This window comes from Tribolium madens, unplaced genomic scaffold (assembly GCF_015345945.1).
Source record: "Tribolium madens isolate multiple individuals breed KSU strain unplaced genomic scaffold, Tmad_KSU_1.1 Scaffold_91;HRSCAF=231;Tcas5.2_LG7, whole genome shotgun sequence".
Lineage (NCBI taxonomy): Eukaryota > Metazoa > Arthropoda > Insecta > Coleoptera > Tenebrionidae > Tribolium > Tribolium madens.
This window is the reverse complement of record NW_025401063.1, coordinates 3,191,348-3,205,560: the sequence shown is the minus strand read 5'-3', so window position 1 is coordinate 3,205,560 and position 14,213 is coordinate 3,191,348. Positions and strand designations below refer to the sequence as shown.

The 14,213-nt window shown below is 31.0% G+C and overlaps 3 protein-coding genes and 1 non-coding gene across 11 annotated transcripts in view; 2 read left to right on the top strand and 2 right to left on the bottom strand.

Annotated features, from left to right (window-relative positions):
• LOC123012137 (CREB-regulated transcription coactivator 1-like) overlaps window positions 1-6,158 on the bottom strand; it is a 22,340-nt gene extending 16,182 nt beyond the window's left edge. For 3 of the 7 annotated variants that reach the window (XM_044409946.1, XM_044409948.1, XM_044409949.1), the window contains exons 1-2: window positions 5,673-6,157; window positions 577-720 (exon numbers count right to left, since the gene is read on the bottom strand). In XM_044409946.1, coding sequence (XP_044265881.1) covers window positions 577-720; window positions 5,673-5,786 — 258 coding nt within the window. In that variant the 5' untranslated portion in view covers window positions 5,787-6,157. Of the gene's footprint in view, window positions 1-576; window positions 721-5,672 lie in introns of all 7 variants that reach the window. The other 4 variants (XM_044409947.1, XM_044409951.1, XM_044409950.1 and 1 more) reach the window with 3 other exon arrangements.
• Window positions 6,159-6,559: 401 nt separating this feature from the next.
• Window positions 6,560-6,679, top strand: LOC123012252. Its single transcript, XR_006413196.1, has one exon. It is a non-coding gene; the product is annotated as a 5S ribosomal RNA (ribosomal RNA).
• A 4,007-nt stretch (window positions 6,680-10,686) lies between these two features.
• LOC123012139 (m-AAA protease-interacting protein 1, mitochondrial-like) lies at window positions 10,687-13,271 on the bottom strand. 2 transcript variants are annotated; one of them, XM_044409955.1, is made up of 4 exons: window positions 12,769-13,271; window positions 11,300-11,641; window positions 11,063-11,227; window positions 10,687-11,014 (listed from the first exon to the last, which is right to left on the bottom strand). In XM_044409955.1, the coding sequence occupies exons 2-4, from the start codon at window positions 11,639-11,641 to the stop codon at window positions 10,754-10,756; spliced, it is 768 nt and encodes a 255-aa protein (XP_044265890.1). In that variant the 5' UTR covers window positions 12,769-13,271; the 3' UTR covers window positions 10,687-10,753. The 2 variants fall into 2 exon arrangements, with proteins under 2 accessions (XP_044265890.1, XP_044265888.1); XM_044409953.1 differs by lacking the exon at window positions 12,769-13,271 and having other exon boundaries at window positions 11,300-11,958.
• Window positions 12,732-14,213, top strand: part of LOC123011741 (ubiquitin-conjugating enzyme E2 R2) — an 8,104-nt gene continuing 6,622 nt past the window's right edge. Inside the window, exon 1 of the mRNA XM_044409334.1 lies at window positions 12,732-13,205. Within this exon, the coding sequence (XP_044265269.1) occupies window positions 13,026-13,205 (180 nt within the window). The 5' untranslated portion in view covers window positions 12,732-13,025. The remainder of the gene's footprint in view (window positions 13,206-14,213) is intronic.

Below are 14,213 nucleotides of genomic sequence, written 5' to 3'. Positions count from 1 at the left end.
TTTTTCTGATTTGTTATAAGTAATTATTATTGTCATTTCTTATTGAAAATTTGAAAAAGATTGGCAAAATTTTCTTTCATTATTATTTCTTATAACTAATCCATCCAACTAGATCTAATAGATCAAACTTTTATAATACAATTTTTACAAAAATAGAACATATTGCACATGTCTGTATCAAGAAAACTAATACCTTTAAAATTATTAAGAAAAATATATAATTTAATTAGAATAATTTAAAATTAGAAAGTTGAATATAGCTCAAAATGTACTAGGACTTTRACACAAATTCTAAAATTGTCAGTTTATACTATATTAAAAGCCATTTAATTTCTTGAAATCGGGCCATAAAAAAAATTCTACAGCGCCTGTCGTTTCTAAAAAAATCACCCTGTATAACTGTAATTCAATTGAAACTGACATTTTTACACAAAGAAAAGCACAAAAATTACAGCATGCAATAAGCTTCGATAAAGTGAGCTCTCTTATACATTACGTATGTAATTAAAAAATAGTAAAAAAAAATGTGCATGAAATAAACAAAATAACTACAAAACAACTAGGGTGAAAATTCACCTTTGTCGATTCTGTATTATGGGAAGCGGACTTGACAGTAGAAACACCCGCGGATACATTAGGGAGAGAACCGCCCCGAAATGTGCCCAATGTTTGGGTGTTGATGCGAAGAGTGTTTTTAGATGAACTTCTATCAGGCGCCACCTGAAAGCACCCCACTAATTACAAGCAATTTAAATTTGAAAAATTACTAAAATGTTAAAACAGAAAAAATCTACTTAATTAATAAAGTAAATTTATATTTTTCTATTGTCATGTGTAAAAATTAATATCAAAAAACCTAAATAAACAAAAAATAAAATACAGGGTGGTGCATCTCAAAAACTAAAAAACACATATTTGACGTTATTTTAGTCTTTTTAGGTAAGAGTTGTGCTATTATGGTTACAAACATGAAACGTTACAATTTGTAGCTATTTAACTTATTGTTCTACATTTTTTTATACGTKAATAACTGTAATCTAACGCTTGTAATGACTCATAATCGCAGTCGGTTCAGTAATTCATGATCGTATAATGCGATAACAGTGCTTATGTTGACAAAACATTATTACAATTTTACCCTTTATATCATTTTGTTGCAACAACTGAACAAAGTAGTATAATTGCTCATTACAAAGCTCGCCTACGCCTGGTACATTAAATAACAGACAATTGTCTTTCATATATTTGTAGATAATTTATGTATGCGTGTAAGACTTATTTTATTTCCTAATTCAAACACACTATAAACTCATTTTAAAAATTATGGTACAAAACATTATTTATACAGGGTGTTAGTGGGTCCAACAGTAAGAACACTGACCGCTTTAAAAAAATATGAAATTATTTTCTACTCAGCACACAAATATTAAAAACATCGAATATTACTATTGATAATTTAATTAAATACTTTGGTAAAGTAATAATCAAATGTAGATATAAAGTAGGTCAAGATCAAAAACTAGAGCTTATCATCAATATTTTATTGTGAATAAAACTCAATATAAAACTGACAGTGACAATGACAGATTATGACATATTTTTTTAAATCTATCCAAACACGTAAATGCAAAATTTCAAAGTATATTATGACCATGACCCGWTTTATAAATTTAAATTAGTTCAATTTTTTACATCGTCCAGAACCTACCATAACATTGATTTTTTTTATAATCAACTGAGGAAATGAATATTCACCTATTATGCATTTAAAAATTTATTTATAGAAAAGAACTATCAGAGAAAAACAACAACCAGTGTCGGTTGTAATTATGACAGATTTGTCACCATAAACGTGAGCTGAAAATTGACTTCCAATGTCATTGAATAAATTTAAATCCTATAATTGCATCTTTATCTGATAATAATCGCGAATTCGCTATAAGAATGTCAAAGTTTTAATTAAAATCGTCCACGTGAGATGGATTAATCAAAACTTTGCAAGTTGTCATTTGAATAATAAATATGATTTATTTACTGAAATTGCGGCAGAAAGTACTTATTTTTAATGTACCTACTTTTGATTTATTTACCTTCGTGTTAGTAAAATAATGAGTAATAAAATTCTTTATTTGGAATAATTAAATACCTCATTTTTACACAAACTGACAATTCTGGTTCAAGATCCCAAACACATCAAAGACAATATATACAGGATGTGGTATTAAATTAATGAAATACTAATGTAATGATAATTTTACTATGATTCACAAGGATGTGCGATACTTCCTCTCTTACAAATTCAATCCCACATGACCATAATAATCTGTAGTTCAATTGGTATTATCACTCGATAACTAGATTGTCTCTTTTTTATCTTTAAAACACCACTTTTTACTTATCCAAAATTACCGATTTAGTAAAAACCAAAAATTAAAACAAACACCGAACATTTATTTATATATTTTGAATTAATTTTTTTAGTAAGAATTTTATTTTATATCTACAAAAGTGATAAAATTTCGTTGTTTTAAATTAAATTAATGTGAAATAAAAAAAAAGGTTATCACAGGTTACAGTACACACGTGGTTCCAATTCTGCAGATGCACTCAAACTTGTTGCATTTATTTTACAAATTAACGATATTAATAGCAAAAGTAAAAATACAACAATAGAAAATATTCCACTCGAAAAACGGTAATATAAATCGAAATAAAATACGCTTTGTAATTGGACCCATGTTTGTAAATAAACTAAAAAAAAATAAATAAATGATAAAACTCTTGTCTAAAATAAAACAAAAACAACACAGCACCAATATCCACATCCCGAATTTATTGATTTTCAATCAAACACACAATTTATTTTGCAATGCATTCACACAAAAAATACACAAATTACATTGTTACTTTTTATCAAAACACAAGCTTGTGTAACAAGTAAAGAACTAACGAAAAATTGTAACATTACTGGAAGTAATTAATAATAATATGTAATAGGCAACTGATTTGTTTCTTATTGAGTTTGTCGCCCGCTGTAAATATACAAAAAAAGGTCGATAAACCATAAATATTCCACTACGATGTCAATTTTAATTATATACAGCGTTTATTAAAGTTATTTAGAGAAATATAGACTGTTCCAGAAATCAATGCCAATATATCAAAATCAATCGATTTCGATAAAATTCCCATAAATCATGAAATATTCAATTCAACGCTATTATTATTTCACCTGTTTACGTTGAAACATTATTTTCAAAAAGTTTAAAGTTACCTTTGCAAAAAACGCAAATTGCATTTCAAATCAACACTTTTATCGCTTTTTATTTCTAACTAAGAATATTTTTCCTCATAACGTTACAAAGCCAATGTGTTATCTCAATTTTTCTTTAAAATTGTGAAATTATTATTTCACCTGTTTACGTTGAAATTTTATTTTCAAAAAGTTTAAAGTTACCTATGCAAAAAAACGCAAATTGCATTTTTGAATCAACTCTTTTATCGCTTTTTATTTCTAGCTAAGAATATTTTTCCTCATAACGTTGCAAAGCCGCAGTGTTTTCTCATTTTTTTTTTAATTTATAAAGTCTGTTTTTTTTAACGAAAATGTCAAACATTCATGATAATTTTAATAAAAAAAGTTTACAGTACCGGTTAATAAACGTTATAAAAACTTTTTTTTACATTGTAAGCTTCCACTGTTTTATTTTTTAAAGTAACTACAAAAGAAATCACCTTAATAAGAATAAGGCGTTCATATTTTTTAAATGAAGTTCGAAAAAAGAGTCAAAAAAGTAGGACTAAGGAAATCCTTTATTTAAAAATAATTGAAAAACATAAAAAAGGCTATTTTTTAGATTTGCAACAGAGTATACAAAGTAAAATTTTTAAATTTTTAGCCAGTCTTATACAGGGGTGCACCAGAATTCGCGCCCCAGAGAAAAATGCCATAAAAGGTAAGATACCAGAAACATATGGAAAAAATCTCTATAAAAATCTCGAAGTTATGAGAGTTTAAATATTGCACTTTGACTCTATTTCTATGGAAAAAATAATTTTCCAAGTTTTTTTTACGGGCTATTAGAAGAGGAAACAAGGAAACTGGATCCTAAATTGTAACTCTCTTTAATGTTATTTGTGACTTTTATTGGCAACATTTTTGTACATTTACTAAATAATTATAAAAAAACATATACAAGGTCATGAAATAGACATAAAAAAATGTCAAATGTCAAAACATAAATGTCAAAATTTTTTGACAAAAAAATTTATTTAAACATTTTTCCATGTTCCTGGTATATTATCAGTTGAAATTTTTCTCTGGGGCGCYAGTTATGACACACCCTGTTTTCTTTATCTCTACATTTCAGACACTGTTGACAAATGTTTCAAATTTTGATGTCTAGAGACAAAATATTCAAATTTGAAAACAAGAAAAAAAACAATGTGACGTCAATCTCTGCATATCATTGAGTAAATTCGGTATTTTTAGACACAAAAATGCATTTTTTGAAAACATTAATTTGAAGAGTGTTCTGAAAATTGTATAAACATATGTCGTGTATAGACTGTTACACTTAATCAAATGACAAATCATTGAAGCTATCATTGTAATGATGCTTTTTTCTTGAAAAAATTAATTTTAGTTGAAATTTAACGCAAGACACGTTCAAAAATTGGTAAATTTGACAGTTAACTGACAGGTAAGTTACTAGTCGAGACATACACTGGCGGACACGGAATTTTGGACAATTTYTCATTCCAGTGACATAAAAATGTAAAACGAGCCTTAGGCAACTAACCTCACTTTCGGTTTTTGTAATTTTTATCCTAATAGCTAGAGAAAAAACGACGACAAAAAATCTAAATAATTTATTGAACTTACATAAAAATACGTATTGCTGGRATTATTGTTTCGGAAAATCGACGCCAAACAACTAAAACTTTCAAATTTTAGTTTCAAACGTCAATCATAATGACATTGACATTTTTTGAACTGATGTCCAAAATCCCGTGTCCGCCAGTGTACGTATTGGAAATTTATACAAACACTTTTTGCAACAACAGCTGTCCAAAGAAGTGACAGTACTTGAATTATGTTATCCAACTTTTAAAAATAAAAGCTAAATATTAAGTTCTAACTAACAGATAAAAATTAAAATTAGTTAGTCAAATAGTGACAGCTCAGAAATTTGTTTTTCACAGTCGACTGAGATGACCCCTTTATTTGATCATACGGTATCTTCTAATAAAACTAATGAAACGCAGCAACATTTACAATAATGAATAAAGTCAATTTTGGCAATTACAGGTGAATTTGCTAAACTCATGCTTCTTCTCTCGTCTATCTAATATAAATAAATAAAGTGTAATAAATCAGTGATTTAATTTGTATAATTGGCTGTTTACAGCAATTCGTTATCTGCGTACGTTTCGATTAAGCGTCGTAAAAAGTAAAAACAGCTGTAAACATTGATTCCTCAGTTAACCTGAAAACAGCGTTAATTTGTCGTTGTTTCTGTCAAAAAGTGTATCGATTGTTTTCATAGCACTCTGTGTGTTATCAGCCCCTTGGCATGCAGGGGGCCACCTCACTGTTTTTATCACAGATTTCATTGTTTACGGCGTATCGCGACAWCGCTCCAAAGAGGTTATAAATGGCAATTACGTACCCTGGCCGTCGCATCGGACACCTCTTTCATGATCTGCTCGAATCGGGCCGTTTCCTCGGCCTGCCGATGGGTATGGAGCGCTATTTTCTCGCTGAACTTCCTCGGATTCGCCATGATTGCTAAACATTTGCTCACTGTCACTCACTACACTGCGCGGCGCGATATTCACGGTCGCGTTCAGTCGATATCTTRGTTAGCGGTTTTTTCGATTGGGTCGAGGATGGTTTTCCGACTCCGGAGCAAGGTTTGGGGGCGAATTCGCAATCACAACAACATTTCCAAGACGTACAGAAACGTCGACCTCGACCGACCTGTCATTCTCGACGATTCGCACATCTGGGGTGGTGGTGGTGCTGCTGTTGTGCTGTTGCCACTACAACAATGTCACTAGTCGACCTCGGTTACTGACTTTTACGGAACTAATTTTAAACCGAATCGAGCAGTAAACAAAACAACAATAAATAATAATAATCACACTGGCAGACATGGGGCGACAGTGCAGCCACCGGCTCGTTTCGAGCAAATTATCATGTTACTAAATATTTTTAGATTTTTTTACAACATTGACTTATTCTTGTTTTATGTATTTATTTGATCGGTTTACGTTATTATTTTACAACTATGATTTATTATATTTAAAATATAACGAAATGTTGGTTATTTATTAATGATGCTCAGGCAACCAACTATACACCGCAGCTACTACAACTGCATAACTTAATTTTAATCACGTAACCAAAAGTGGAAAATTAACTTTTAAACATTTACCAGTTGAAATTTTTCAAAAAAAATTGTCCTTGTTTTTGTTTTAAAACAATGTGAAAAATTTAAATTCAAAAAATAAAAAAAGTTTATGTTTATGTCTTTAGAACACGAGATATTCTTATGGCAACGGCCATACCACGTTGAAAGCCACCGGTTCTCGTCTGATCACCGAAGTTAAGCAACGTCGGGCGCGGTCAGTACTTGGATGGGTGACCGCTTGGGAACACCGCGTGCCGTTGCTACTATTTTTATTTCTATTTGTATTTTTTTGATTTATTAATTTAATTAAATAATTTTGACATAAAAATCGCAATTTTCGTTAGTTTTTGCACTTTTTTTTTCCTAAAATTTAGCCGTAATAAAATAAACTTGTATTTTTTGAAATGGGAATCATAGATGGCTGTCATTTTTAAAAAGCTTGTTTTTTTCTTATCTAAAAAATATATATTTATAACAAATTATTATAATACATTTTTAGCAAAAAATTATCTTTGATTTTTGTTCGCAGTTCGCCATGAAAAAATGTTGCATCTTCAACTAAAAGGATTTAAACTAAATTATATTCAACCAGTGTCACTAATGAAAGAGTTTTCTAAGTACTAAGTAATGAAAAAAATGCAAAATAAATTGTAAATCAACTTATTGGCGACTAATAACATTTCTTTGTTTTTAAACAAGCTAACATTACCATTGCAACTTCTAGTGATACATAGAGTGTTGTAAAAAAAAGCCGCTTTAATTCTTCAATAAAATATATTTTATATGACACAAAAATGACGATATGGCTATTCAAATACCCAAATTCCATCTATGTGAAACGTTATCCTACCTCCATTAGATCATCAGAAAAATGTTTTTTCTAATTGTGTTGACTGTTGACACATTTGTTTTTCCAATTTTTTGATTTTTTAAAAATATGTAATAATTTTGTTCTGAGGCGCTCGGATATTTGTTCAATGCTTCTACCGTATCGTATTTTTTAAATCTTTATAATTTTATCTATTTTTTCATCTATTTTACAGTTCACAAAACTCTTATTGATTATTATTTACACATTTGGAGTGAAATAGTTTTTCCATGGCCAACTATTATCACACAAAATATGTATTTTACTTTTTAAGTATAGTTATAAAAAAATATTTTGTTACAAATATATATTTTTTAGATATTATTTTTTAGAATAAGCTTTTTAAAATTGCCATAGCCGCCTATTATTTCCATTTAAAAAAATACAAGTTTATCTTATTATGGCTAAACTAATAACTGAAAAAACTTGTTAACTACATTATTAAATTCTACGTAAAAAAGTACCTGTATAATGTCTTTATTTCAAATCTGTGTCTTCTATAATAACGAAGATATGAATTTTTTTAGATTTCGCCAAAATGTCAACTTTTGTCTGTAAGTCGAAAACAAAAGACGATAGCGGGATGCGGTTTTAACCAATATTATTTTCTCAAAAAATGAGCCTCAGAATGTATCACTCGTTTTTGGCTAAACCTTTTAGTTTCGGAGATTCCCTATTCGGACATCCAAAATGCAGCACCCTGTACAGTTGGGGACACGNAGTACTAAGTAATGAAAAAAATGCAAAATAAATTGTAAATCAACTTATTGGCGACTAATAACATTTCTTTGTTTTTAAACAAGCTAACATTACCATTGCAACTTCTAGTGATACATAGAGTGTTGTAAAAAAAAGCCGCTTTAATTCTTCAATAAAATATATTTTATATGACACAAAAATGACGATATGGCTATTCAAATACCCAAATTCCATCTATGTGAAACGTTATCCTACCTCCATTAGATCATCAGAAAAATGTTTTTTCTAATTGTGTTGACTGTTGACACATTTGTTTTTCCAATTTTTTGATTTTTTAAAAATATGTAATAATTTTGTTCTGAGGCGCTCGGATATTTGTTCAATGCTTCTACCGTATCGTATTTTTTAAATCTTTATAATTTTATCTATTTTTTCATCTATTTTACAGTTCACAAAACTCTTATTGATTATTATTTACACATTTGGAGTGAAATAGTTTTTCCATGGCCAACTATTATCACACAAAATATGTATTTTACTTTTTAAGTATAGTTATAAAAAAATATTTTGTTACAAATATATATTTTTTAGATATTATTTTTTAGAATAAGCTTTTTAAAATTGCCATAGCCGCCTATTATTTCCATTTAAAAAAATACAAGTTTATCTTATTATGGCTAAACTAATAACTGAAAAAACTTGTTAACTACATTATTAAATTCTACGTAAAAAAGTACCTGTATAATGTCTTTATTTCAAATCTGTGTCTTCTATAATAACGAAGATATGAATTTTTTTAGATTTCGCCAAAATGTCAACTTTTGTCTGTAAGTCGAAAACAAAAGACGATAGCGGGATGCGGTTTTAACCAATATTATTTTCTCAAAAAATGAGCCTCAGAATGTATCACTCGTTTTTGGCTAAACCTTTTAGTTTCGGAGATTCCCTATTCGGACATCCAAAATGCAGCACCCTGTACAGTTGGGGACACGGAATCCTGGGCAYTCTTTTATTGTCATTTCAAAAAGTGTCAARGTAAATGCACCTTTACCGTCATTATGATTGATATTTTAAAAAACTGTCAAATTAACTTTGACATACATTAATTTTTACAAAATGCCAGTTGTATCAGTTTTTAATAAATCTCAAGCAATAGCTCTTATTGAAAGTGGGATGTCTCGGTCACTTTGACTTTGACCGAAATCTTTGACTTTGTCAGTGTCAAAAAGACAAATATGCCAAACATTAAAAGCTTGGTTATGAGTACCTAAGGTATAGTTTTGAAATTTTGACAACTAAATGWCACATCTGCCCAGTTTTTCGTGTCCCCACTGTACATTTTGTACAGTTGAGAGTAAAAAATGGTACAAAAGTAAACGAATGATTTCATGTTCTGAGAATCAAAATTATTATGAAATACTTTGCAAATTAATTGTTTAATATGAATTCTCTTCAAACATTAATTGGTACTTCAAATATTATTTCTATTTATAAAATTTGTTTTAAAAATTATATTCTTCTGCCACAGACAGTGACAGTACCCCCTGATAGCCAGCGAGTCAATAATAAAAAGCATTAAAATCACCAAAAATTAGACACTGAGAAATTGATATCTTGGATTTTTTGTTTTGGGTTTAATAGATACTCGTATGAAATTACTTAAACAACCAACTTTCTCTGCGACTGAAAAAAAAACAAGAAAAAACATTAGCACAGACATTAGTACAATTGCGGACAAGGAATTTTGGACGATTTGTCATTCGACTGACATGAAAAAATGTAAAACGGGCCTTATGCAACTAACCTCACTTTCGGTTTTTGTAATTTTTATCCTGACAGCTAGAGAAAAAAATGACAACAAATCAAAATAATTTATTGAACTTATATAAAAACACGTATTGCTAGCATTGTTTCCGAAAATCGACGCCAAAAATAAATTTTAACTAAAACTTTCAAATTTTAGTTTCAAACGTCAGTCATAATGACAATAAAGCGTGGCTTACATTATTGACATTTTTAACATTTTTTGAACTGATATTTTGATGTCCAAAATTCCGTGTCCACAATGCATCAAATAATAATTAAAAGAAATAATAATTTTCGTCTTTAGTTGCTTGAATGTATTTTAACATTTTTCACAAAACGAAGAATCGTAAGCAAARGTTGACAATTCGATTGTTTAAAACTGCTGCCAACCTAAGAATTTCACCATTCTTTCTATACATGATGATTCTTAAATAGACCGACAAAATTGTATCACAGCTTCCTAAGGATAAATGGAAACAAACTGTACCATTTTTACGTTTATACCTTTTAGGGGCAAAACCCCCTTGATCCGTGCCACTTACGGCGTTTATGAATTGTTGCAATAGTCAAGTACGTTAATACCATGGTTACCACTACCTGTGCTAACACATCAGTGGCGTACGCTTTACTTGGAAAATAAATTTTATTTGAAGAACGTTTAAACAAAGAATTTTTTAAATATTTTTTCCTGCATGTTCTCATTTGATACTACGAAGGATAAAATTTTGTCGGTCTATTTAAGAATCACCCTGTATTATTTATCCATAAAATACTTTTATGCCAAACTTCAAAAGAAATTATCAATTAGACCTTCTGTTTCACCTTACATAAAATTATTTTTGTTGAAAAAAATAAGTTGTGCTGAAGCTTTTTTAAAAGTATAAATCTGTATTTTACTGTTGAAACGTTTTATTTGTACATTTTTGGGGTAAATGGATAAAAAACCATTTAACTAACAGATTATTTATTCTTGCACTTCATCAATTGGTTTAAAATGATTGAGTAAATTAACGGTCCAGTCACTTTCAACTCCTTTGGTAAATTCCTTAATGAATCGATAGTTGCATATGGAAATACGGTGCTGGTATTCAGGCAACATGCCCATGTTCAAGGGCGGCTCCTCCCCACGTGACTTCATCAGTGCTAACCCTTTAAGGGCATGAAAAACCATTGTAATTTCCACGAACCTCTTTTGATCATTGTCTTCATTAAACATAACTCCTATCTGAAAAATAAGCAATTCTCACAGCRTCAAGCACAAACRCCAACACACCTGGTATGGAAAACTAAAATATATGTCGTCGATTTCCACAGCAATTTGCTCTCTCTGCGACAGCGACATGAGGGTCACCGCCCTTTGCAAAGTGGGCAATATATCCTCGGTGACTAACCCCTCCAAGGCTTTAACATCCCCCTCAGCAATCTTTTTCGACACCACCTAAAATAAAATTCCAATTTTGTACGTTAGCAAAGAAACTCCAGCAAATCATACCATTCAAACGCTACAAACCTCCACAGCCTTTTTCGATCCGACGACGAAATCGGGCAAGTTGAAGTCTCGGTCCAAGTAGGGCTTTATGATGAAGGTGGCCAAAATGAAATTCCTAATCGACTTTATTAATGAAGGCCACGTTATTTTCGGAAATTCCATGAGTGGTGGCAGTTTGTTGGACGGGGGGCCACTTTCGGAAGAGTTGCGACGACAAACATCCTGTCTTATCGTCAAGTTTGAGGTTAGTTTCGAAAAGCGAAAATAGGCCGGGCATTGGCACATCAAGGAGAATTTGCTGCTGCAAACACGACCAGGAATGGGGAAACGGCGAAATGAACATCTCGAAATGTAGTTTAGCATCTTAAAAAAAAATAAACATTCTCTGGGGAGAAATGAGAGGAGCTGCACTAGAACTCCCCCTACATTTGCCGAGAGAAATGTAGCAGTGTAAACAACGAAGAAAAAGGCGCTTTTAACAAATATTTGAATTAATCCACCAAAAATCGGTGAACACTCAACATTTATTAAAGATTTAAGGCTAAAAAAGTGGAATAATTAGTAAAATCATAGCGTGCAATGTCATTTTTAAATTTCGCGGGACGAAATTTGGCTGTGAGAAAATGGCGCTCAGTACAAAAAATGAAACAATTGAAAATTTATTTTTTCTAATTTGCGTTTATAATACGTTTATTAACGTCTCGAGTAGGAGTCGTTTATGGCTATCTATAAAAGCACACTGTACTTTAATGAATTTAGGGTTATTTAGTTTTTGGATACCGCTTCTGACTTGTCAGGTAACAAATTTTGCGTTGTAGCTTCGGCAAWTTGGCGAATTTCGGGCGGAATACAAACTAAATTCTGTTTCTCACATTTTATTTATTATTATTATGTTGTAACACTAATAACTAATYATTTGTAAATTTTATTTTTAATGACAGACGGCAGAAATGACTCAAAAAAACAGGTGGGCGCCGAGTGTTACCAACCGATACCAACTAACACAAAATTCTCTAGGGGCGCAAATTAGAAAAAATACTCGTATTATAATGGCATTGGCGCACTCATCCCATAACTTGGGATTCGTACGTCAAATCAACCCCAAAAATTGTACAAAATTAATTTTGAGGATAAATATTTTTGTGTCATGACTCATTCAAATGATAAAAAAACTAATTCACTGAAAACGTTATTATTAGTTCGTGTTCCTCCCTAATCAATCTAATCTACTTATAATATAAAATCGAAGAGTTAGTTTTTATGCACGATGATTGCAATTAATAAMAAAAAAATAGTGCGCCGTTATAAAAACCGAGTTGTTTATGCTTTCCAACGTCGCAGAAAGTTTTTTTCAGGAAACAGTAATAAATAAAAAAATTCAAAAAACCTTGACCCGTCTGTTTCTGAACGCACTCTAGCATGTTGACGGCCRGAATGAACCAATGAAAACGTTGCAATGGTCGCACGCCTGCGCACAACTGCCAAATTACCAGCTGTTTTGTCCAAGTTGCAAGTCCTTTATTATTCCATCCCAGGAGAGCTGGTGATTGGGCCCGTGGAAGTGGTGCTAGAGTGGAAGTGACGTGCCAGTGGTAGAATTTCCCGAAGGAAATTGCGTGAAAAGTCGCCCCAGTCGTGAAGTCCAGCTCGGGTTTATTTTGGTTTAGTGTTTAATGGCGTCGTAGAGTGGACACAACGTCGAATTGCGTTGAATTTCCCAAACGGACAATCGTGTGATTGTGAGAAAATGGCAACGACGAAGGCCACGAGCAGCGCCCTTCGAGCCCTCGCAGTCGAGTACAAGAGTCTCCAGGAGGAGCCCGTTGAAGGCTTCTGCGTCAAACTTGTCAACGAAGACAATCTTTTCGAATGGGAAGTGGCTATTTTCGGGCCACCTGACACCCTCTACATGGGAGGATGTTTCAAGGTATTTCACTTTTGAGCATTTTCTTTGTGTCGCGAGTTAAATTAGTCACCACGACGGCGGAATTACATTCACAAAAAGTTCGGAAATTTCTCCTATGTTGAGCAACGACAGACGGGAATTGCACAATGAAAGTGAATTTCAGTTTGGTCGAAATTAAAAGAGAAAATTTAATCAAAATTCGGAGTTTACGGAACTTTTACTTTTGCCACTGTACCATGAAGGATTTTTAGCATGCTTTTGTAATAAATGCCATCAACCTGAAGACATGATAATTATTGAAAGAAAACTTTCAGTAATATTATTACCAGTGATTAGAAAATGTGCAAAGGAAGTTGTACAGATGAGAAATAGTCATTATATTTTTATACAGAGTGGATTTGAAAATAGAGAAAATCGTGTAGCGAATAATGATTCATATTAGAAAGTTGTGGGACTTTTCCCTGTTCTAATAATAATTTATTTATTTAGGTTGTAAAATAGAGCCAAAATGGGAAGCAAAATCTGTAAAACACTGAAATGAAAATGAGCATTTTCAGGAATTTTTTATACCAGCTGAATCAGAAGTTTTTTGCTTAAACTATTTATTTTATGGAAAAACTAATTGTCATGTTTTATTAAGAATAAAATTTTTTGAAATTTTATTTTGTTTTTGAATTCCACAAAAAATTGATGTTTAAATGACAACTCWCTATAAAACCATTTTTCTCATGAAGGTTACTATCTAAGGAATACAACTATCTACTTTATGTTTAATTTTTTAATTTTTTTTTTATATTAATTGCAGTTTTGCCAAAAAAATCGCATAACTCAAAAACAAAAAAATTTGTTCTCAAAATACGTTCAAATTTTTTTTCACACAAAAAGTGTCATTAATGTCATTCAGGACAAATCTACTCACATCAATAATGACAAAAGTCTTGTTTTATTTCTTGCTACCTGGGAAATTATTTGGAAAAATAATTTTTAGGAAAGATTGAGTTTATGATTTTTTGAATTTTCGCATGGTTG

What these genes read in the sequence shown, in the direction of transcription:
- LOC123012139 (XM_044409955.1), bottom strand. Translation starts at nt 11,641, where the DNA reads ATGCTAAACTACATTTCGAGATGTTCATTTCGCCGTTTCCCCATTCCT. An exon ending in GATCGAAAAAGGCTGTGGAG is followed by an intron (nt 11,228 to 11,299) that starts GTTTGTAGCGTT and finishes ATTTTATTTTAG; the next exon opens with GTGGTGTCGAAAAAGATTGC.